The sequence below is a fragment of the Stigmatopora nigra genome, chromosome 18, assembly GCF_051989575.1.
Source record: "Stigmatopora nigra isolate UIUO_SnigA chromosome 18, RoL_Snig_1.1, whole genome shotgun sequence".
Classification (NCBI taxonomy): domain Eukaryota; kingdom Metazoa; phylum Chordata; class Actinopteri; order Syngnathiformes; family Syngnathidae; genus Stigmatopora; species Stigmatopora nigra.
The window spans coordinates 6872318-6896196 of NC_135525.1; the positions used below are offsets into that span (position 1 = coordinate 6872318).

Here is a 23879-nt window from a genome sequence, read left to right on the forward strand (position 1 = left end):
TATATATATATATATATATATATATATATATATATATATATATATATATATATATATATATATATATATATATATATATATATATATATATATATATATATATATATATATATATATATATATATATATATATATATATATATATATATATATATATATATATATATATATATATATATATATATATATATATATATATATATATATATATATATATATATATATATATATATATATATATATATATATATATATATATATATATATATATATATATATATATATATATATATATATATATATATATCAAATTATGTCTATGTAATTTGCATACCAAAGAAAGATGACTTGAATTGGATGTATATCACCTTTAATGATAGTTTCAAAATAATTCACTCCATAAACTAAAAGTCAATTGGTTCTGTTGTGATTGTTATTAATGCATTATGGAATTCATAGAAAATACAGTTTAAGCACAAGAAGACACTTTTATAAATAAATATCAGAATCACTTAACATATAGATCTATACATGATATCCATTCATATGTTAGTTAAAGTCGAGTGAGATTCTATTCATGTATGCATTGATTTTCATTAAGTCACACTTACCAGCAATTAAATAATAATCAAGAAGAAACATTATTGACCTGTGGTTTTTAATTTCTTACCATGTCATGATGATCTCTCATCTTCATGTATTCATGCCTCCAAATAGAAGGGTTGTGGTTAACAAGAATTGAGTTCTGTCCCAAGATGAACGCCCGAGCATGACAGAGGGGAAAAAGACCACAAAATTTGAAAAGGAGGAAACAAAAAAAAAAAATCCTTGTGAGCTGCTGGAAAAGCTTGATTCATGGTGACTATTTGTCCTAATTACGGCCCAGCCACGCTTTTTGTCGCTATTAATCATGCGTGTGTGTGTGTTTGTCTTGGTGTCAAGATGGACGTGTGCATGTGTGCATGTGTGTGTGTGTTTGTTTTTGGAGGATCAGTGGGCCCGCAGATTGAAATAGATGGCCAGAATGATGGTGAGGAGGATGAAGGCTCCCAGGACGAAGACCAGCACGCGATTCTGGATGATCCTGCAAAGAGAGAAATTGTTAGAGTGGCTATATTTTTAACTGGTTTGTTAGAGGAAAACTTGGATGATATGTTTGCAAAATGAAAAGGAAAACATGATTAAATTTGGGGTAATTGAGGTCTAAAGTCATGGAGGTCAGGACAAGGAATTTGGCAATAACCTGATGACAAATTAAGAGGAAAGGTCAAAGGGGAATGGTCCCAGAGGTCAATTTGGGTGGTTACGTTGGGGGTTATTGGATTGAGTTTATATAGCAAACAAGACTCTATATGAGTTGACTCATTGATTTGATATTAAGCAAAGAGAAAAGTTACTTTAGGTAATTCTCTGTTTCATATTTTAGTTTGACAAACTTCATTTCGGCATTAAAAAGTCTTTTTTAAGTTGAGGTATGAGTTGAAATAGCTTGTATATCTATTTTTTTGCTTAAAAGTCAAAGCAGAACAAAATTTGATGGATTTCATCAACATTTTGGTGTTTTTTAAAGAAATCTTGTAAACACACAATATAAATAATAACCTAAAATAGGCAAAATATATGAAATATAGTCAGCTTTGTTTTAGAAAAAATATTATACATGAGATAATATGGTAAAACATCCACATATGTGTTTAAATACTCTGAAAGTTGAATTAAGGACATTAAAAAATGTTTTTGTATGGCAAAATTGCACCTTAAAAATCTGCAAAGGCAATATAATGAGGGACAGTTTCGTTCCAACTGTGTGGCCTCTTAGTGTGAAAAAGGCCCCACCAAATGGTCAAAAATCTAGCGTGAGCTCCAAAAATACCAGTGCGAAACGTAATAAACAAAGGTTAAACTTGCCAGCACAGAGGTGCGCCTCTAAAAAGTTTATTTGCTAGCGTCTGGCTACTTTGCTGCAAGTCATAAAAACAGCAAACTAATGATGGAATTTACCATAAAAACATTTTGACCCAGACTGACTTTGGAAGAGGACAACAGGGCGGGAAGGGGGTACGTACGCGTGCTAAAATGTCCACAAGACAGATCGAGAGCTAAAGCATTTGCACCCCCCCCCCCACACACCAAAAAAAAACAAAAAAACTCTCCACACTGCTGCCACTGACAAATGAGAGAATTATCACATTTGCTGACATGTGGAGGAGAAGCTGAGGTTGAGGGGGTGCGCGCTGTCCACTCCTCTAAGCGGGAGATGAATAACCCCCCCGGTGATAGTCATTTATCACCGGGTGTGGGTGCTCATTCACCCCGGACGAGCTTTCTGCCCAGAATCTTGTGCTTACGTCTTGATTTCTACAATGTTTTTGAAAAAAGTGTTGGTGTGTCAAACATACGGCACATGGGGCTGTAAAGGGAGCGCCAGGGAGCCAATCCGGTCTACTTTGAGGCATGTACAGAACCACATGATTTATTTTTGACAGAGTACGTGATGCGTGCGATCGAGTGCATGCACTTGACTAATTTTTGTGTCCGCACGCAACATTTCATGTTCAAACGCAACAGGGAGTGACCCGAAATCAACAGGAAATAACCTGGAAATGTGCCAAAATCAACAATAAGTGATCAATGGAGTGGAAAGTGGCACAAAAATACCCTAAATCATAAGAAAAATAGCCAAAATATACAGTAAGTGACTCCAGAATACCCCAAATCATAATAAAAATAGCTAAAATATACAGTAAGTGACTCCAGAATGCCCCAAAAAGTGCAGAAAGTCCCCTTAAAATGACATTAAAGTCCCCTAAAATACACTCTTTAACTTCTATAGACAATAACAGAGGTCCAATTCACTTAAAATGGGATACCTGGCTGTAAATGATCATATTTCCGTGCTATTGACGGCACGAGACGTCAATACATTATGAGGCGAAGGAATGAATCTAACGCCGTCAATGGCAACTCATTTGTCCAAAAATAAACAAGTCCCGCCCACACAAGTTTGCCATCCCCGGACTGGAGAATGCGCCAAAAAACCCACAGCGTTGACGTTACCGCGCCAGCTGGGGGAGGAGACGCAGCAACGGCTTGTTTAGTAAGGCCACGTCTCCCCGCTATTAGTTGACATGCATTATTTACTGTGATTATTTATTTACCCCAGAGGAGGAAAGGGGTATGCTTGGCTATGTGAATGTGTACTCATGCTAATTTTGAACATGAGGGAATCCAAGGAGGGGCTTACGAGAAGGGGGCCTTGGAAATCCACTATCAAGACAGATCCTTTGAAAAGGAGCGTTTGTATACGCTTTTTTTTGAAAGGAATCTTGGGCTTTTGTGGACAAGGTGTAGTTTTTGCTGTCTAATACATAGTAGGAAAACAACAGCCAATGGCGTTGGAGGGAAGGGGAGACTGGTGACTTTATTTAGGAGTGGAGGAGTTTGCAAGGTTTGGGCTGGAATGTAGTACTGACGTGGTTTGGGAGATCAGGTTCCCCAGGCACAATGACGTTGATGTGCAAAAGTCAATTTGTCCATTGATTGACAACTCTTTTTCCCCTGATGTAACTTCTTAAACAATAATAATAGTACATAATGACCTTAACTGGACTATTGGCTGAAAAGAAGCATGACTCCTGTCTTACTTTAGAAAAAACAACAAGGATCTGATATATTATTCATAGGGCAATGCATTGGTGTTTAAAAATACTTATGATATATTTTTAAATGTTATATTGAAAGAAAGTATCAGGTATACATTATTAAGGGGACATATATAGGTAGGTTGTCTACTTTTAAGAGGTATTATATTAAATAAGGTACTCCTGTTTGTAGACACAATTTGTTTACATATATAGCTGAAAAAAACAGTATTTTTTATTTAATTGGTTTTAATCAGACTTTACTGAAACAGACCATTTTGATCAAATTACTGTCATATTTGGTTTTGGCTGCGGCTAAACATAAGAAAATATCGGCATATATGTTGCATATTGATATTTAACTCATATATATTTATCGGGATAAGAATTTTGGTCGATCCTAATTAGTTCAAATCAATTTTAGGCTTGAATTTATTTCCTACTTAAAAATAATGTCCTAAAAAAATACAATTAACCCAATAACTGCTATTGATGTTAGAAAAGTTACCATTGACTCCCAATTCAAAAAGTTTGGTCGTCAATGGCCGTCAATGGCACTTAAAAGTGATCTTTCAGTGCCGGTCTTCCCAGTTCAAATGGGAACGATGCATGTTTTGCTTGAGCGTGACAAGGTTGGGTGGCGCGGGAACACGCGCTAAAGTGTCTTCGGCTTCAGTTTCGGCTTGTAGGGGAGGAAGAAAGAGGGGGGGCGGGGGTTCGAGGGGAAGTTCAAGTGTGAAGAACACGCTACTCGTTGATCCTGTCCTGACACGTGGCGAGACGGAACACAACTTATCAAACCGGATCCGTCCGCTAGCTTTGACAGGAGGGGGACGGAGGCGTGTATGTGTGGGTATGTGTGTGTGTGTTTGGGTGGGTGTGGTAAGAGGAGGTGTTTCCACTCACTGATCGGTTTAATAGAGGAAAAGGTGGTTGGGTTAAATGACACCTTTGTTTTGGAGAACTGAGCCTTTTTTTTAAAGGATCGCCAATCACTCAAATTGTCATTTTCAGAAAAAAACAACAACCTCAGTAGTCAACTTTGAGTAGTTTCCCTGACATATTTAAACCACTTTTGAGATTATGGCAACATGAAGACTACCAAAAGAAGGATTAGATTACATTTCTTCTTTAAATAGTAAACAACAGTAGAAGGTATCATTTTTTTTTTCATCCAATCACACAAAAACTGTTTGTTTTGGGTGGAAAACATTATTTTAAAGCTCTTAAGGGTTTCCAAAAGTGAAATTCCACTGATGAAGCAAAAATCCTTATCTTTTTAAAATAATTAATCATTCATTTATTAATGAATATGTCATTCTAGACTTTTTAAGGCCCAATTACATGAAAGTGGAACTATTGAAGACTTTTCTCCACTATACCTTTGACAAAAAAATTATATTATTGGCACTCAACATTAGAATCCCAGTTGACAGTTTTTCCCATTTTTTTCTTTAAAAATAATCAGCATTATAGAAAAAAAACTGTAGTTTTCTTATTTTAAACCTAACAGGTGACATATAAGCAAACCCAAATGATTGGTCGCTTATCAGTCTAACGGTGAGTCAAGTAACCATCTTAAAAAATAAAACAAAACAACAAACTAAAAAAAGAAAAACACAAGCAAGACGCACAGTGATCGACTACACTATGAAGACAGAACGAAAGGAAAAGCCAGCCAACGAGTGAGGGTCCGTTTAGCTGCAGGAGAGAGAGGCCCCTCGGAGACCACATGAAAATAATGAGGACTTTTCTGTCAGGAAAGATTTACAAAATCATACCAGTGTTATTAAAATTTAAAATCTCCCGTTTTCCCTCCTCCTTCTTCCTCTCTCTTCCATCCTCTTGTTTTTTTCCCTCCCTCCACAGCCTTATTAGCTCTAATGAGCGGCAGGGTACACCTTAGCGGCGGCTGCATGTGCGTTGGGGTACAGGTCCCAATTCACGCCGACCTAGTTGACGCACTCATCGCTTAAAGAAGGGAAATAGAAGCAGTTCTGTACTCTCAACTCAAATTGCTTGGATCTCAAATGATTTTTTTACCAATTGAAATGAATAAAAACACTTAATTTGGTCTAAACCAGGTGTGCCAGGTTCGCGGGCCACTTAAACGTCAACTCGATTTCACGTGGGCTGGACCATTTTAGATCTAATATTGAGATTTTTTTATTTTTATAAATTGATTAAAAGAACTGGATTAAAAGCCCTGAATATTCAGGTTTTTTATAGATATAAAACAATGTTTATTTTAGCTTTTTTTATATATATTTTTAGATTTTACAAAATGATTTTTGAACTAAAAACACAGAAATAATGGATTAAAAAATTACAATTATTGATTTAAAAGGGGGAAAATAAGGACATTTAATATACATCTATACTCTTCATTTTAATTTGATCCTAAAACAGAAAGTTGGCACTCATGATTTACTTTCCCGGGCCACACAAAATGATGAGGCGGGCCAGATTTGGCCCCCAGGCCGCCACTTTGACACACGTTCCAGACATCACAATTTAACCAAGACATCCAATTCATTTTGACTTCGGGGACGGACACCACTATCTATTATATCAATGGCACGGCATGATTTCCAAATATTTTATGGGAAAGCGAGCGTGACGAGAAGTGCAATCGTCCATTCAGCCATATTTAAAAAAATAATAATTATCGTGCTTGAAGAGATCAGAAATGTGGCATAACTTTGAATTTGGCTGCTTAGGCTAAAATCCACTCTCAGTCAGGTCACACTGAAAAAAAAACTGCATGAATATAACAAACAAAACCGACTCTAATGGGTGAACATAGTTGTTTTTTTGGGTGAAAAATACATCTTTGTGAATATGATGTAATCGCCATTGTTTGTCTGAAGTATTCAAGGCTTTTGATTTTTAACCGGGTTACATAACCCGTCGAAAAGGTGCTGTAATCCTTCAACCACGCCATATTTTGACACTTGGAATCCAGGGATTTAAAAGAAAAAAGGTCAGTATTACTCTTAAATGTAAAGGAAAATAGGTGGATAGGATAGCCCACCGTCATGGTATTGCTCCTCCCACTCTGTGCAAAAAACAACATGTCCACTAAGAACAAAGTTAGCCGCGTAGTTTCATCTCCCAGGCCCTTCCTTCCTTCTCGGCACCAGAAGCCCGATAAAATAAAAATCAATGTCTGTCTGAGCCGCTCTGGCTCTACCCGGCAAGAGCCTGGGAATATACGGGCAATTTTGAAAGGGGGAGGGAAAGATCAATGCGCTCACAAATGGTTTGAGTGACGGACACGGCGGAGGGAGGGTCGGCACGAAAGCATCGACTTGTTAGCGCAAACTAAAACAAATAAATGTTTCATTGTGCTGCAGACACACACGTTTTTGCACACACATATTTCTAGTTGAGAACAATAAACAAGTGATAACAAAATTGGGTCTTTGCGAACGGTTCTGGGGCAAGATGGCCGTCAATGGTGAAGTGGGTCACACGATTGATAGTTTAAGAAATTAAAGATTATTTCAAAAGTATTGATTGAAGTCTCTATTTTCTGAATGATGAAAAATATACTGTATTTGTTGTGATATTTATTACAGACTTAATAAAACATATTTTGCCTATATTTTGGATTAAAACCTGCCTATACATATGATAATGTTGTATACTAATTGAAATTGTTATTTACAAAGACAACTATATATACTGATATTTTTTAAACAAGTCATTTAATACATTGAATTAATATCTGCCATTATTTGATCTATCCTTGAAATATGTTTAAGTGCCGTGTGTTAATTGTGGATTTCTTTCATCAGATATTATATATTTTAAATAGAATATATATGATTTCATATAATTTCTTCATTTTAAATTTAGTTGAAAGGTCGGTGAACCAGCCACATTGGCCTCACAGTTCTGAGATCGAGGGTTTAATCCCCCCCGGTTTGAACCTACTAGAGTTTGCATGATCTGCCTATGCCTACGTGGGTTTTTTCCTGGTACTCAGGTTTCCTCCCACATCTCAAAAACATGCACGGTGAGCTGTTTGAACACTTTAAATTGTCCTTTAATATGAATATGGTTGTCTGTCTCATTGTGCTCTGTGATTGGCTGTCAACCAATTCAAGGTTTTCCCCTACCTACTCCCCAAATTTGGCTGGGTTAGGCTCCAGCACCCCCATGGTCCTTGTGAAGATAAAGAGGAACAAAAAAATGACTGAATGATTAATGCTGCCTAATCATAAAATGCTATTTTTTAAAAATATCCTAAACAAGAGAGTCTTGCATTGAACATTTGTCAATTTTTAAGGCATACCTGTCTGCGTTTACATTTCATCCTGAGCCAACAGTGTAGCTAATTAATGTGAAGGACTTCAGAGAAAACTAGAGACGAGTCAACGTGAAGCACTATTCTAATGATTCTAAAGTCTCGCTCTCTGCTGTTATTGCCAAGCATAAACGTAGACGTACACAAACAAGTTGACCCGAGACGCCAAACCCCGCCACGTTTACATTCCGCCGATTGGTCCCGAGGGCCCATTCAAGATAAATCATTCGACTTATTTGTTGATTTTATTTTTTTACCCCCCTTTTCGAGCAAAGCAGCTGCTGGAGAGCAACGACGAGACTGCCGCTTAATTGCAAGCTGTTTACAATAATGAATTATTTAAAGATCATCACTTAATTCCCTGCAGATGGAGGACTGTGTGCAAAAGAGCCCGCCTTGAACCTTTGACGCGTTCGTTCCCGCTTTGTGCGTGCACGAACCGGGAAGAGAGGCATTCCCAAAGTTCGCCAGCGGAAAAAAAAGTGCAATCTAGTAATCTCCCATTTAAAGTGTGACGTTTTCATTCATTAAAAAGAGGTCAATGATTTAGGAGAGCTTCCGCATAACCTGCAATTTGAATTGAATTGAATTTAATGCTTTAATTGTCATTATATACGTACAATGAGATTTAAAGATTTAACGTAAGGTGCATATAAATAGGTAGTCATAAAAATATTTATATATAATTCAAAAGGAAGTGAGGTCTGGGCATTTTTGTGTCTTGGTCTTATAAGTTTAGTGTGTTTAGTTTTTTGGGGGTCAAATTTCCAAGGTAGTTTATAGCATGATGCGTCTTAAAGTCCAAAATTATACTACTCAACATATTTATGGTATAAAATTTTCAAATTCACCTTCATTTAGAAAGGGAGGACTATCTGTTCTTGCAGAAACTTACAGAACTTTATAACTTTAAAAGCAATGATAACATTTCCACAAACGTTTTCCATTCAGTCCTGATTTCCCTAATATTATTGACTCATGCAGTTCCATTCACACCAAAATCAGCAAAAAATCTAAACTAACCTGAATTTTAGAGCCACTATAGTTCATCTATCACTGTCATTTACCGACAAGTTTGAACCCCTTTCAAGCAGCTAGCCTTTTTACTTCAAATGGATTGCAGTCTACTGCCCTAAATTGCAGCCAATTGGCTAAAAACTATATAAATCATGAAATATCATCTAGTTTGTCATCATTTCTTTGTTGTCCAGGTTATAAAAAACCAAAACATAATACGTTATTTGACGAGATGAACACGAATCAAGTATATTTTCTTATTCCCTCCCCCCATCCCTCAACCGAAGTCGCACCGAGGCTCTACAGGTTCATTCATTTTTAATTCAAGCGGCTAACAAGACTGGCTGGCAGCAACCTTAAGACTGGGACCCCCTTCTCTCTCGGGCCACGGCAAGTGAGAGAAGGAGTGTATATATGAGAAATAGTGAGAGAGTGAGAGAAAGATGAAAACGATGGCAACGGAGAAAAACATAAAACCAAGAAAGAGGATACACTGCGACCTCCATTGGAATTTTTACTGGATTTTTTTTGTAGTTTTCAGGGTCTCCCCTTTTGTCCCTTCATTTGGACGGAGTTGCCCCCATATTAGGTTCAAAAAACGGATTTTCACCCCAAAATAAATAAGACAATACATGTGTATATTGATATTAGCCAGTAAATTTTACAGTTAAGTAAAATATGTACAGGGATTAAACATTTCTCTCAGGTAGGTGTTGGTTTAGTGGGGGTGCACCAAGCGTGTCTAACAAGTTTGGCAAAGTCTCGGATGGGAGTTTCCTATCTTGGATCGGTGTCAAGTAAGCAGACGGCAAAGCCTCGACGCCCGCTACTTAACACCGACTCCATTGTTGTGAAATGTGACCTCAGCTCTTCGGGCGATCTGATATGAAACGCGTTTTAAAAATAGTGAGGCACGCACGCCTCAAATTCCAAGTTCAGGCGAACATTGGCAAAATGATCTTATCTTATCCCAACCTCAACAAAGACCAAGCTTTAGGTTTCATTGGCAATTAAAAAGTCAGTTTTCCCCAAATATTATCGTCTTCAAATCAAGTATTTAAAAGAGACTTTTATCCAGAATTTTAGGCCAAAGTTGTCATCTGTGGCATGTTTACGATGCAACAACAACACCGGTGAAAAGGATGTTTGTGTTTACGTCTAGAATGGCGCAAAACGGCGTCTTCGCGTACGCTTTGTTTGCAAAGCCCAACTCCGCTCTACAAATATTTGCCTGAAGATCCCGTGAAGTGGAGTTGACCCTTCTCTTATACAAGCCCACAGATTAGTAGAAGGATTTAAAATGTCATGCTATGGCTTCAAAACATTTTAATTGAATTAATTGAAAGATTGTGGAGGAATCATCACAAAATATGAACAGTCCAGCACTTGTATCTACGTTAATATATGAAACTGGCAACCCACATCGAATCAAAAACAGCCTCCAGGGAAAAAAGTAGAGCTACTGAAACAAAACTTTTGGAATGACCACAAATGAGGAGACTAGCGAAAAGAGCAAGACGAACCCAGAGAACTTTTAGGGTAAGTCACATTGATTTGAATAGAAATTCTCAACATAGATAAAAAATATCAGACTTTCTGTATAGAATAATCCAGAAAGATTTAAGACATGGGTATGTGCTTGCAGGTAAAGTAGCAGAGACAGTGAGAGAAGGAATGTAAGGGCTATAATGTCATCCTACAGCCCCCATTTGACATGACAAGGTAGACTTTAGTCATTCTAAATAATCTATGGCTTTCCATTAAATTTGCACACTATCTTCCCAAAGCTCCCTTATGCACACACTTCCATTTCCCAGTTGAAGCTGTCAGAGAGTGCAAGAAACTGAGAAAGGACCATCATTGGAAAGAAAAACAGTGGCGTGAAAGAAGGGAATTGCCATGGGAACAATGTCATTGACCTCAGAAAACCCCGAGGTGAAGACAGAAGCTCTGAGTGGACAATCCCTGAAAACATGCTTTCCAAAAGATGAGGGAGCAACCTAAAGCAGTTTTCCTTCTTTACTTGGATGCAAAAAAAAAAATCTCGGCATTTTGTGTAGGCGTGAGGCCCCTTAAGATATGCAGATTGGCAGCTCCACCTCTCGCGTTTGCCGCCAAACCACAAGTTCAAGAGTCAAGGGGGCGCCTGGGATGCTTTGGAACGTGAGAGCCGATCCATATTTGCAGGAGGCCATAGTTAAATCTCAAGAGTGCAAAGAGGGGGGTGCAATAGTTAAGGGGGTATTCATTGGAAGCATGTGAGTGTTACTCAGAAGAGAAGCTGTGTGACCACCAAATACACAAATGCCTGTTATTTTCTTCACTGGTCAGCAGTCCTAAACCATCTCTATCTGTATTCGAGTGGTCGCCACATCACAAGCCCACGACGATGCAAAATTCATGGGCCAACTGTCCATCAAGTATTCATGATCAAGTATTTTTTTTTCATGGTCACAGAGTTCCCCCAAGAGCAAACACCAAAGAGAAAAGCAAACGTTGGAGAGATGGAGGTTTGAGGGAGGCAAAAGGTGTGGGGCTACAAACATCTTTGGGCGCTCAATATTTTTCTTTTTAAGGGTTCGGGACCTGAAAACTCAGTCTTGATACACATGTCCCTTGGTATCAACACAAATTTGTAGACAGTTTGTGCTTGTTTTTTGTCTTTTCACCCCTTTGTAAAATCCCTAACATATTTTGTTAAGCTACCAAAGTTTCCAAGACACCTGAAACGACCCAACAAGAGTTCTTAACACTAGCAAGATTTCCAAAGACGAACCTTCTGACTTGTTTTAGGTGTAAACAAAGGGAAAATAGGATATTTTACATAAACTCGGTTCTACTACTGCAGCAGCTGTGAAAGAACAAGGTCAGCAATGTCCCCTCTGGCCTTGCTGACCAACACATAATAATAATCACCTTTTTTTTTCCTGATTGTCTCGGTGTCTCCACAACCCGGGCTTTGGCAGGGTGGCTTGGATAAATTAAAACAGCCGGCCCCATGATCAAACGGGCAAATAGCTCCCAGGTCAGCAAAAGGCCTACCCTGAGTCAGTTAACAATGCGGCATTTAAACATCAGACGTATGCAAAACGGACAGTACACAGGGGAAAGGAGATTGGGAGGGCGGTTTGTGGGAAGCAAGTCCTGGACTAGGGAGATAATAAGCACAGGGGTGTGTCTAGGAAGAGCGTCAGCAGCTATTTAACGTTGTTGCATCATTGCCGGAAATATTTGGGATGTCAGACAAAGAATGGAATATCAGTCAAATCAATCTCAAGACTCAAAGTTTATGGACTAATTTAGCTTTTGACAAACGCTTGGAGGTTTCCAAAGATTTTACCGTACGTGGTTGGGAATCACGAAAGCAGACTGACTGAAGGTTGCTGTTACCGGGGAAAAATGTTTCCAAAATGCAGCCTCAGAAGCTTTATAGTATGGATGGTTAGACCCCTACGGTTAAGGAATCATAGGGGTGAAAAGGTAAAAGGCATTTTTGTTGCCCCGGCCGGTTCCCTGTCTGCGTCTGCCTCTTGCTTGGTTAACCGACTGACCTGCTGTCAAAGGAGCCTTTGTGATAGCGCTCTGGCAGGAGGCCCATCAGATCCTGCGCTTGTCTGTCTCACAGAGAGCGAAAAAAAATGCTATGCTGTCGGTAACAAGGAATGTGCAGACAGTCTGACTAGTGTGGTCCATCCTGAACTATGTCCTAGGAATTACCTGCTTGGCACAGGAATTAGGGACTTTAACCCTCACCTAGAAATGAGCCATTTTGTCGTGGCGTAGTAGTTAAATCGAGCTTTTATGTTTTTGTAAAGTAGCAACATTTGCTGGAAGTAACTGGATCGTATCATACTGTTCATTCACACCATTTTGTTTGGTTGCCAGTACTTCAAACTTTGGTCTATCATTTGTCAGAACTGGTAAATCAAGAAAACTCTACGTCAGAAGCATGCTTGGATGCTTAGCATCTCCCAAATCAAAGACGAAACAACAAGAAAAGTTCTGACAAGTACTGTTTCTCACTAAACAGAGATCACAACTTGCACACTGTACTTTCCACTTGGTAGAAAAAAACAACAACCTGCCAAAGACACACACAAAAAAACAACAACAAAAAAACAGCTGTGACAAAGTGCCACTTGTGACACATCACCGAGGAAGCAAGCGCTTAGACAACTGCTTCAGAAACCCAACTTCTGACAGTGGCGGATGATCAAAAGAGGAGAAGGTGTAAATTATTTTTCCCCACTCCCGCACTATTCTGAACCCCTGCTAAACTTGCTGCAGCCTCAAGCGTGCCCCCCGCCTTCCCCTCGTGGGAGAAAACAGCAGGGGGGAAATGGGGCGGACCCTTAGGACGCAAATACAGGCGTAATGTGATTGACAATAAAATGCGTACCCAAATTTAAAGTGTGAAGAATTCTATTTCTCAATGGTGTTTTTAACATATATAAATATATATATTTTTTTTAGGAGTGGGCAAACTTTTCGGCCCGGGGGGGGGGCACATTGACTTTAAAAATTTGACAGATGGGCCAGGTCAGCACAAGATACGATACATATAAAAAAGTGCATCCGTTAACAGTACAGATGAACCATAAACAGAAAAAAAGGACTAAAGTGTTAACATACTCATCACTCATCATTAAAGTAAAAAGTATAAAGTACAAAGTAAAGTAAAAAGGAATGTATTATGAAATATTAAAATGTCATTTAAAGAAGAGAAAGGGGCTGTAAAACACGAAAAACAAAGAGTGGACAGAGCTACTCCTACTAGGAAAAAAATATATGTATATTTGGACAACGTTGGCGGGCCGGATTAAAAAGCCTAACAGATTTTGTCAAGCCATTTTGGGAAGGAGAAAAAAACAAAAGCCTATTTAATTTGAAAGTTTTGCATTCAACAGTTTGTATCATTTACTAGTTTGCCGCTTGTGCAAAGTCAGCAGAAAAGGGATGGCCAAGCGCTCATTTTTACAACACTCACAAGCATTTCCTCCTGTCCTGTGACATACTGTACGACCGCAATTCAAATGACACACTCAGCAGATCGCCGGGCGCGTGTGTTTAGGCACAAAACACAGGCGGCATTCTTGGCGAGTCTGCGAAGCCGTCGGGTCGTCGCGACTCGCTCATTTCACACGGCGAGGTGAGCCAAGGAGCAGGGACAGAATGGGGCAATAAAACAGCCAATCATGGAGGGGGAAAAAAAAGGGGACCGTCGGGATTTATCTAAGTGCTCTTTGTGTTTAACCTTACAGGGATTCAGTGTGAAATTTCAACCCCCCACCAAAAAAACGATATTTATTTCTACATATGGTTTACATTGTGGCAACTTAGAGACATGTGGACTTTGGCTCAAGTTTTGGTGAATGCTATAGATGTTAGATATTTGAAACTTAACTTGACATTTTCTTAACCTTAGGATATTGGTCCAAAAAACAATCGGAGAGAATTTTGCTTGGATATTTAGAGAACTTTTGCTGAAATTATAGCATTGGGGAATAATTTTTCCTATAGGACATTTGCCACCATTTTAACATTGTGTGGCCCACATGGCAAAAATGTGATGTCCCATACATGGACACAAAGTCTCAATGATATCTGTATTTTAATAATATAATTGAGGAACATATTCCCAAAAAATTATATGTAATAAAATGAAAATCTGAAAGACAAATACACTCTAGTTATGTCCTAAAAAAAAGATTATTTTCTTTTACATTTTTGCTGAGTTTTTACTCATTGCCTACAATTAACTACAATAAACACTTCAGTCATTTAAAGTATATTTTAGTGCAATTTAATGGGAATAGACGTCTAATCCATTTTTTAGTCAAAATAGATTGGACTCCAACCGACGTCAATGGGAGCCAATTAGATAAACAAAGTGCCCACTGATGAGGAAGATGTAGAGGCCATTTTTTGGTCAAGCACTTCTGCGTTTCTGTTTCTGTAGTGAATAACGCTGCCATCTCTATTCTGGTCTAGAAGCCACAGTAGTGTGTAAAATGAGAGGGAATGCTATGTTTGGGGAAATCTAATTTGAGGGCCTTGTTTGTTTTTACTGCCTTATTTTGCAAGCCAGAGGTTAGCTTCCAAAACGCTCTCTTGTCTTTTGCTCCACTTATTTTTTTCAGAAAAAAACAGCTAACAAAAGTCCTCATTTTGAACAGAGACAAGTATGTCCAGTCCTATTGGACAAGATCTGACGCCTGATGATGCAGGTGGTTTATTGTGAGGTTATCCCCATCTGTCACCACAACATATGCACCAGCACAGACGTATGAAACAGATCTGAAAGGCAAAAAAAAGACAATATTAGCAGCCGTCTTGCCTAATTGTGCTGTATTCCCAATGGGATGACAGTGGAAGACTAAATGGGCATTAATTAGCAGGCACTGGAGCCAAGTGTCATTATTTAAACTGGTGATAATCTGTAAAATCCTGGTGACACTTGTTTAATGTGAGAATATAAATGTAGATGGCACATAGATGAACACATCTTAGACATTCAGTCTATATACGGATTCTTATTCTTTCCATGAACTGTGCCATCTTTTCTCACAATTCTGACACACTTTCAAGAAGCTACTATACAAATACAAAGTATAAAGTGTGTGAATTTGTTAAAGCTCCAGGGTTTGGCATTTAATCAAAGAAAAGTTGACTGTGTTGATTTAAAATCCGAAGCGAAACAATTAAAAAATCCCCTCAAAAGCAGCCATTTAAGTTACATTACTTATCAAATCAGAATTTCACAAACAAGCTAGAAAAATGTCTTCTCCACCTAAATGTTGAAAAACATATTTGACAACTATAAACGCGATTTAGACACTGACTGAAAAAAAAACGTCTTACAAGAGTGTGAGCAACCATAAAACACTGAAAGAACATCAATCCATGTCATTGATGGTTGAACACACACTAGTTCTTTCATAAAGGGTCATTTTCTGAACACAAGCTGAGTACATTGAGAAAAAGGCTGCTTCACAGACTAAAATATATATATTTAAATAACATTTTCATCCAAAATATCAACATAATCAAGGATTCCAGCCATATGGATTGAATCACCTCACAGCAATGGCCATTAAGGCATGTTTTTCTGTCTCGCTAAGTATAGTAATGGAGCTAAGAGTCCTTCCAAAGCCAGTCAGTCTTCCATTTCGGATACGGGGAGAGGATTAGTCGAGCTGCGCAGACGGGGAGTGTACCCACAGCGTGGTTTTAGGTAACGGTATCTGGTGTTCACTGACACCGATGACACAGCCCGAAACCCCCTCTCTCGGGCGTCTGCTTCACTTTCAGTTGCTATTCTATGTCCTACACAATGTAGTCCGTCAAAAGAGACAAACTTGAACCGCATTCTGAAATGCAACTATGAAATCGAGTGTATTGTTAGTCTGCTAATGAGACGATGGCTGTTGTTTCCCAAACTCAAAAAGTTATGGGAGACGCCAGAGCGGACGAGGGCTTTCGCCTGACCTTTTTTCCCCCCCTCGAGCTGATGGGAAACTTCCCAGCAAAATTCGATACCATCCGAGAGGATCGGGCGTCTCTAATTTGTTCATCTCGGCTCTCGCCACACTTGCACGACCTATTTTCCCTCCGACCGACATGCCGATCGATCTCCTTATCTTCCCGAGATCAAAGCCTAGCACCGCCCGTGCACATTTAGCCTCGACTCTGGTCCTCCCACGTCATGTCTAAATATTAATGATAATAAAGTCTCACGCCGGTTCCCTGTGTCAGGCAATTACGGTTGACATTGATCGCCGGTTTGGCGCTCCAATTAGAAGCCGGAGCTACTAACGTGTCCTGGCACTTCAAAGGATAACCGCCATTGATCCACTACTGGATCTTAACATTTACCGTTAGGAGACAGAACACAGGTGGGGGAGATGTGTGATGCTCGGGAGACGCTTTAAAAAAAAAAGTATCATTTTGTCCAGCAGGGTTGTGGTAAAGGAAGTGTGGAAGCTGTGCGCAAAGCGTGCGGAAGATGGATGAGGGAAGCACCACGCAGGGGGGCGACTGGAAAAGTGAGATTCCGACAGAGGACAAAGGAAGTGAGCATCCGGAACCCTGTGACGAGTGCAAGGTAAAACTGTGTGGAATAAAAGTTGTAAAAGTTCTTGAGCATTTTGTTGAGAGAGTATTACAAAAACGGTGGGGTAACCTGCTTGGGGTTATTTTGCAATCATTCTGCTTAAAAGTCTATTTATTTTAGTGATACTTATTTAAAGGGGGTAAATTAATGGTTGCTCAAGTGATTGGTGGAGGAATTATGCTAATTTGACATTAAAAATTCAGAGCTAAGCTTTGTTCAAAACAGATTTAAAAAATGGTTCATGATTTTTGAGGTCTTTTTAGAAGGTTCTCAATACAGAGTTCAGAAAAAGAGATTTTGTAAATCAGTATCATAATATTGTCCAGTAATTTTGACAAAAACATTAAGTTCCATAGCCACAGATTTTTTTAAATTAAAAAATAATGATATAGACAGTTATTTGTTACAGAAAAAAAAGATTATGTTGACTTACAGTACTTATATTTGGTTTTAGTCAGCCCAATTTGTACTCAATTTTTGCTACTAAATTAAACTGTTGAGATTTGGCTATGCTTGCAAAGTCTCTTGAGGAAACACTTGAAAGGTAACATTTCTTACTTAAAGCAATAGAAGAAGTAAGCTTTGTCTTCAGGTAATTGTCCCTAAACAATCGGGTTCTATCATCTTGAAGAGCAACCCTTGTACGATTGTAAAGCTCGTAAAAGAACAATGTTGCATATACACAAAAGTACAATATCGCCGAGGAACAGCCCCGAGCTTCCCCAGCCGTCCCTCCCGTCCAGTCAATAGACAGCGACGTGTCCCCATTAAACCGTCCGCATTCCACGCACAATCGTCGGCGAACAATCCCGCTGTTGACTACGTGACAGAGCTTGTTGTTGGCGTCTTTCTCAGCCGCGCCGATAGCTCTGATGGTCCCGAGGTTTATCCGTTGTTCTGCTTTACAATGCCGCGCTTTACTCCACTAATAATGGACTGAAACGGACAGTGCAAATGGAATTCCGTACGTACAACTGATTGACTAGCTCGGAGGGGTAAGTATGCTGGGAATGATGCAAGTGGAAGGAAATATGCTAAATGGTGAAAATAAACCTGTCCTCTCTCTGGACTGACCATCAGCCGGTAAAACGGAAAATACAGAGATAGAAAATCTTGAACCAGGTCAGGCCTTGTGAGCTATGGCATTTTTTTTTAAATAAGAATTTAGTAAAATCATTAAATTCTGCCCAACCTTAATACCATTTTGTTTTTCCATGGTTGTTTTTTTTTTTTTGCATATGATATTTTTGCCTGTGGATGCGGTGTCCCTCACTATTATACGCTTTGCTCACATGGTGCCCCACTTCAATTCTGTACCTCGGCTTTCCTACCAAACGATATAATTAAAGATTGGTTGAGTGAGACCAGTGTTTAGAAACCGTTTGCGTCAAGTCCAGCCTGTTTTTGTCATCCAAAGGAAAAAAGAAAAAATAAGATGGGTTCACTTGAGTCGATGAAAGGAATTTAACAGTCAAAATACCAGAGAAAACAACATGGGAACACGTTTGTTTCGGGATCCTGACGTGTTCATGCAATACCCGATGATGAAGTCGGATCAGATGAGGAGTGGGAGGAGACGGGAAAGTCACGTTGGGATGCTAAGACTTCAATGTCCTCACAACCTGACTTCAACAAATGAGAGATATTCCAATGTTGGCGCCATTGGAAAACAGGCTGTTCAGTTAATGGCCCCAAAGTATGTGTCTACATGACCTAGACTGCGAAAACAAAAGTGTAGAGTCTTGAATTCTAAGAATTACTACATTACCCAGTATAAGGCTTTTCACAATTAGGTCAAACATACTACTGGGGACAACACATCCATTAACAAAATGACTAATTGACAATATGACCCTGATAACCCTATGGAAGACCAATAGGTGCAAGTTTCCCAAGCAAATGGAGTAAGAACATGGGAAAGAATTCTAACCTCATTTAAGGAAAGAACAGTTTCAAAGTGTAAAGATTCTCACTGTCACCCTGCTCACAAATCTTAAAATCCATTGTGCGACATAAACGTACCACCTGCCATGCAATCAATCCCGGTCAACTGCCTAATGTTTGTCTCACGTCAAAGTGAGCAAAGACCTTCATCTTGATTCCTAATGCATGATTTCCCTCAAGTAGAAATTCACCAAGGAGATTCTATTTAACAGAATGGCCAAGCCGAAAAACCTCAGTGAACTTAGCAACAGTAACTCAGGGTGTTGCGTCTTTTAGTGAATACATTCCGAAATTCTGATAGACGAGGGCTAATGACCTTTTACGAGAAACGGCCATGTCTCCACGCACCCACGACGTTTCTTCTATTCGTGGCTGTAACGCGTGAATGCGGGCCTTATGTTACCGTGGACAAAACAGGCGTTGGCTGCCAAAAGTAAAAATACCCAATTATACAGTACAGTAGCAAATTCTTGAGTGAGACAGCTTGCGGAGGGATGATGTTGACCCTCGAGGTGCAAACCAAGATCCCTGTCGCCACAGAGACGTGAAGACCGCGGCAGAGTTCTCCGCTCCCCCCTCGGCCCACCACCACCGCTGCCGGCTGGCACCGAGCCCGTCCTGGCACGGTGGTGCTCAGCCAAAAAGCTTGTCTGCTCTGTCAAAACCCCGCCCCCCAACCCCTCCGATAGCCTCACGCACGCCAGTCTGCTTGGCTGGCGTGGGCCAAAGGCGAGGGAAGGGTTGCCAGCTGGGCCGCCACTTCATCGCAGAGTAGCACTCTCCCCAAACAAACACAAGCCGTCGGTTACATGCAACCTGTCATTAGCAGTCGTGCATGACTGGTCGACTCCCCGAAAAGCTCAGCCAAGCCTTGAACATGCGCTGCACTTGTCTCAAGTAAATGTCTTAGCCAAACGGAGACCTTTTGACTACTACTTTATCAGCCGTGGTGGTGTAACTAGTTCTCCTTGAATGGAACGTGCGAAAGAAATGCCAACGGTCTTTTCGGGATTAACTGCATAACTAAACTTTGCCAACTTCCACTGGCTAAAAACGGACAGCCTAAGAATCGGACATTACAGGGTATTGATCAAGGTTCAACCGGCTTTGGCGGCGTAACTGGGTTATGGTTTTGGCTTTTGCCTTTCTCGGTTTAAAAAGGACATTCTTGCGAGTTTCCGAAACGTTAATCAGTCGGCAGCGGGGATAATTTCAGAGGAATGCTGTCATGCCGGGACAAAAGGCATCCATGCATGACAGTTACAAACCAAATGACTGGCGTCAGCGTCAAACACAAAGATGAGCGTGTGTTCCGACGGGTACAGAAATATGCAATAAGTAAAACCTCACTGACAGGCAAAGCAGATTCTACCCATGAGTCTTTTGCTCCTTTGTCCACTTAATTTATGTAAGACATTTATTTGTACACTCTCGAACCCACGCTAAAGTACAGTCACAACAACATCTGTGTAGTCGTTAAACAAATACAATGCGAGCTGGATTTTCAACAGCTCTTGACAGATTGAAGTGTGTGTGTGTGAGGTGATTCGGAGATTGACTAAAGGCTGTAAGGTGTGCCCTTGTGGCTTGTAGCCTCTGGGTTAAGAAAACAAACTATTAAAGAATTTTAAAGAATCTATTAAGTGGAACAAAGACAAGAAGGTCGGTGAGGATTTATTTAGGAATCGGATGAGTTGTCTACTTGACTAACCTCGACCTGAACCCGCTCAAATGTTTCACTTTGTTCTTGTTTTGTGTTGTTGAAGAGTCTTTCAAGCAATCAACTACATGACAACATTGGCTGGGTCTGATGGGATTGAACAAAAAAAAATACTCCAACGCAAGTATGAATGGCAGACAACTGCAACATTTTTATCATGATATATAAAGTTCATAAAGTCATGGTGGCTTGGCACCCTGGGAAAAATATAGTCCAAATTTGAATTAATCAAACACATCCCATCATGTACGCATACCAACACTCAATGGTGGACTTGCATCGATATGGAGGTGATGCTTCATCAACTTTTTTTTTTATAGCCATCTTTTAACCCCATCTGACTGTCACTTCGACAAGACGTCGGGAGATCAGTGGCACTAGCGTCCCTTGAAGTGGCTCTAGGTGTCACTCCAAGGGTACCGCCCCGTTTGATCCACCTACGAGCGCCTGTTGGGCCACGGCAGCCTCTGATTTCACCCGTCAAGGGGGTTGTGGTGGGGGAACTGGGCGAGTGGGGTTCCAGGAAGGCTTTACCTGTTGAAAAGTTGCTTCCATACTTTTTAGGAGTGACGTTTGAGGTAACACGGGGCAGGAATTGCCATTTTTCTGTTGGGGATACCTTTCGACTGACATTTTTTAAAGGAACAGAGCCCATTTTGCATATTTACGCCAATGCTTTCACATCATAGTCATTTTCTACTTGGTGTTGTCTGTATCTTTTAAAAAGACCCATGTTTAGTTTAGGAGAATGACTGAATGAACACCAGTCATTACTAAATAGAAAATACAACTACATAAAATTAGTGGAAAAAAGTCAATGGCTCTATTAGTAGTTAACAAGTCAGAAAAAAATAATGTTGTGCTTTAGCTGTAGTAAGAAAAATATGTCTCGATGAGTTTGTCATGGCAATCCGTCACCCGAAAAACAGATTCCAGTTATCAGTGGCACTAACACATAATCAAAATTCTTTCTAAAAGCTTCCTCGTAAAATAACTCCAGGCCTTTCTAAGCCTCGTCAACAACAGCTTTCTCTACAGGCCAAATATAAAGCGCCTCATCAGCACTCTCTAATGGGCGAGCCAGGAGAGGAGAGAAGATGAAGCGAGAGTGAGGAGGTGGCGGTGGCGCTTGTTTGCCGAGTAATGAGGGTGAGCCGCACAACCCTGCCATTGTCCCAGCGGCGGTCCGTACAAACACACACAACCCATTATTAGAATAGTGTAAGTATCGCCAAAGTATTGTTTCCCTTACATGCCGCAATTCCTCAAATAGCGGCTGTCACTGCCATCCACTTAAAGACAAATAAAAGCCTCCCTCAAATTGTAGGGAAAAAAATGTAATGGGCCTCGATTGGTCGCCAGGAAAATATAAACAGCTCCCTTAAATTTTGGAGCAAAAAATAGTACATTCCAATTATTTGTTGGGTTTGTCATCACTATCATGAAAAATGAATGTCCCTAAAAAACGTTCCAATGTGAATAAAGTTAAAGCCAAAATTGTCAAAGGGTGATTGATCAAGCAACATTTTTGTTATATTGATGACATTTTGCTAAAAAAAGAGTATTTTTTCTATCAAAATTTGATTTTTTTGCACAAAAGAACTTCCAAAAAGGTCAATTTTGTGTTTTTTTTAACTTGTTACAGGGGTAAATACTATATAAAAATCTATCAAAAAAACGAGAATTAGATCTTGGTAGACTTTGTAATGTTGGAAAATATCCTCTAGTTATCCAAAGAATCCATATGTCATCATATCGTTATGAAATTGGTGATTCAGACCCTTTGTAAATATAACAGAACGTAAATAACTTTCAAATAAAAAATGACATCTAAATGCATCCCTAAAATATGAATTATAATCTATTTGGGTGCCAGATTGGCAAAGGATGTCAAGTCCATTTGAACTAAGTCAATAGGAGCCCTCTTAAAGTCAGACGCTTACCAAAAGAGCAGCACCCTAAATGAACATTACATTCCTTCATGTTCTGAACAGTTACAAACAGTTTTTAATACAATACTTTGCAAACCCTACCAAACACTGTCAATCCACAACATGTACTCATGTACATAAAGCAGCTGCGTCTATTTGGCCAATTAAAAGTTGAAGGGGTCAGGCACATTTCATCTTTTTAACTTCACGCCAGAATAAAGACGTTTGAACATGAAAAGCTTTCCTAGCGGGGTAGACACGATGAGAACTGACCCACAAGGGACGCGACAATATGGCATAGGAAGCAAAGGCAAATGTGTTTTAATGTACTACATGGAATAAATCGCTCACATCAGAAGAACATAGGTTCCGGTGGGAATGTTCTGCTACTGGGGGCCCAATGAGGAGATCGCGTTAGCGTGTAAAAGTCAAAACTCACGACCAAACTGAGGCTTTTTCCTTTTTAAAAAGGATATTTCGGCATTTAGATCTTTGAACAAAATACTTACGAAAGGAAGAAAACGCAATTATACGTTCCAGGGTTCCGATATCGTTGCTATTGATCGTCAATCAAGTGTTAGTGGCAACCAATATTTATGAAGGCACAGTTTGGGTTACAGATGGATACTTTATGTCTAAGTACCACTTAATAAAATAGGCACAAGTGTGCTACAGCACACTACAGACTGAAGAGCACTCATAGACTCTACCAGCTAACTTGTAATCAACAACTGAGCCAATTGCTCACTTTGATGCAAAATACTAGCCCAGGCAAAATCCCTATCAAGTTTCAAGATGACTTACAAATATCTGAGTAGTAAAACTGGTGTTGACATGAGTTAAAGAAAACCTCTCCAGACACTGCGTGAAAACAATGCCCCCCTTTTCAAGACTCAGTTTTCCCTACTCGTCTGGCCCTAAAACTCAACGTCAACAATAAATAAATCAACTAAGAGTATAAAAGGCGACGGCGAAAGATGTAAACATTGCCGTGCTCCATCTTTCAGCTTCAATTATCGCCCAAATCAAATCGTTTTGTTCGATTGCGCTCTTCAAAGTGGTCTCGAGACGGCCCCATTGGTTATGTGACCTACATAGTACTGCATATTGCACAAACACAGACCAGAGATCTGCCTGAACATCCATTTCACCCATTTCTATACTCATAAATGTAAAAGAAATCCTACCAAAACCAAGGATT

At 39.6% G+C, this 23879-nt stretch overlaps 1 protein-coding gene across 4 annotated transcripts in view; it reads right to left on the reverse strand.

Annotated features, from left to right (window-relative positions):
• Positions 1–353: 353 nt before the first annotated feature.
• vti1a (vesicle transport through interaction with t-SNAREs 1A) overlaps positions 354–23879 on the reverse strand; it is an 86376-nt gene continuing 62850 nt past the window's right edge. For all 4 annotated transcript variants that reach the window (XM_077738687.1, XM_077738685.1, XM_077738686.1 and 1 more), the window contains one exon: positions 354–1084. Coding sequence is in view for 2 of the 4 variants with exons in the window: in XM_077738685.1 (XP_077594811.1) it covers positions 991–1084 (94 nt within the window). In the remaining 2 variants the exon portion in view is untranslated. The remainder of the gene's footprint in view (positions 1085–23879) is intronic.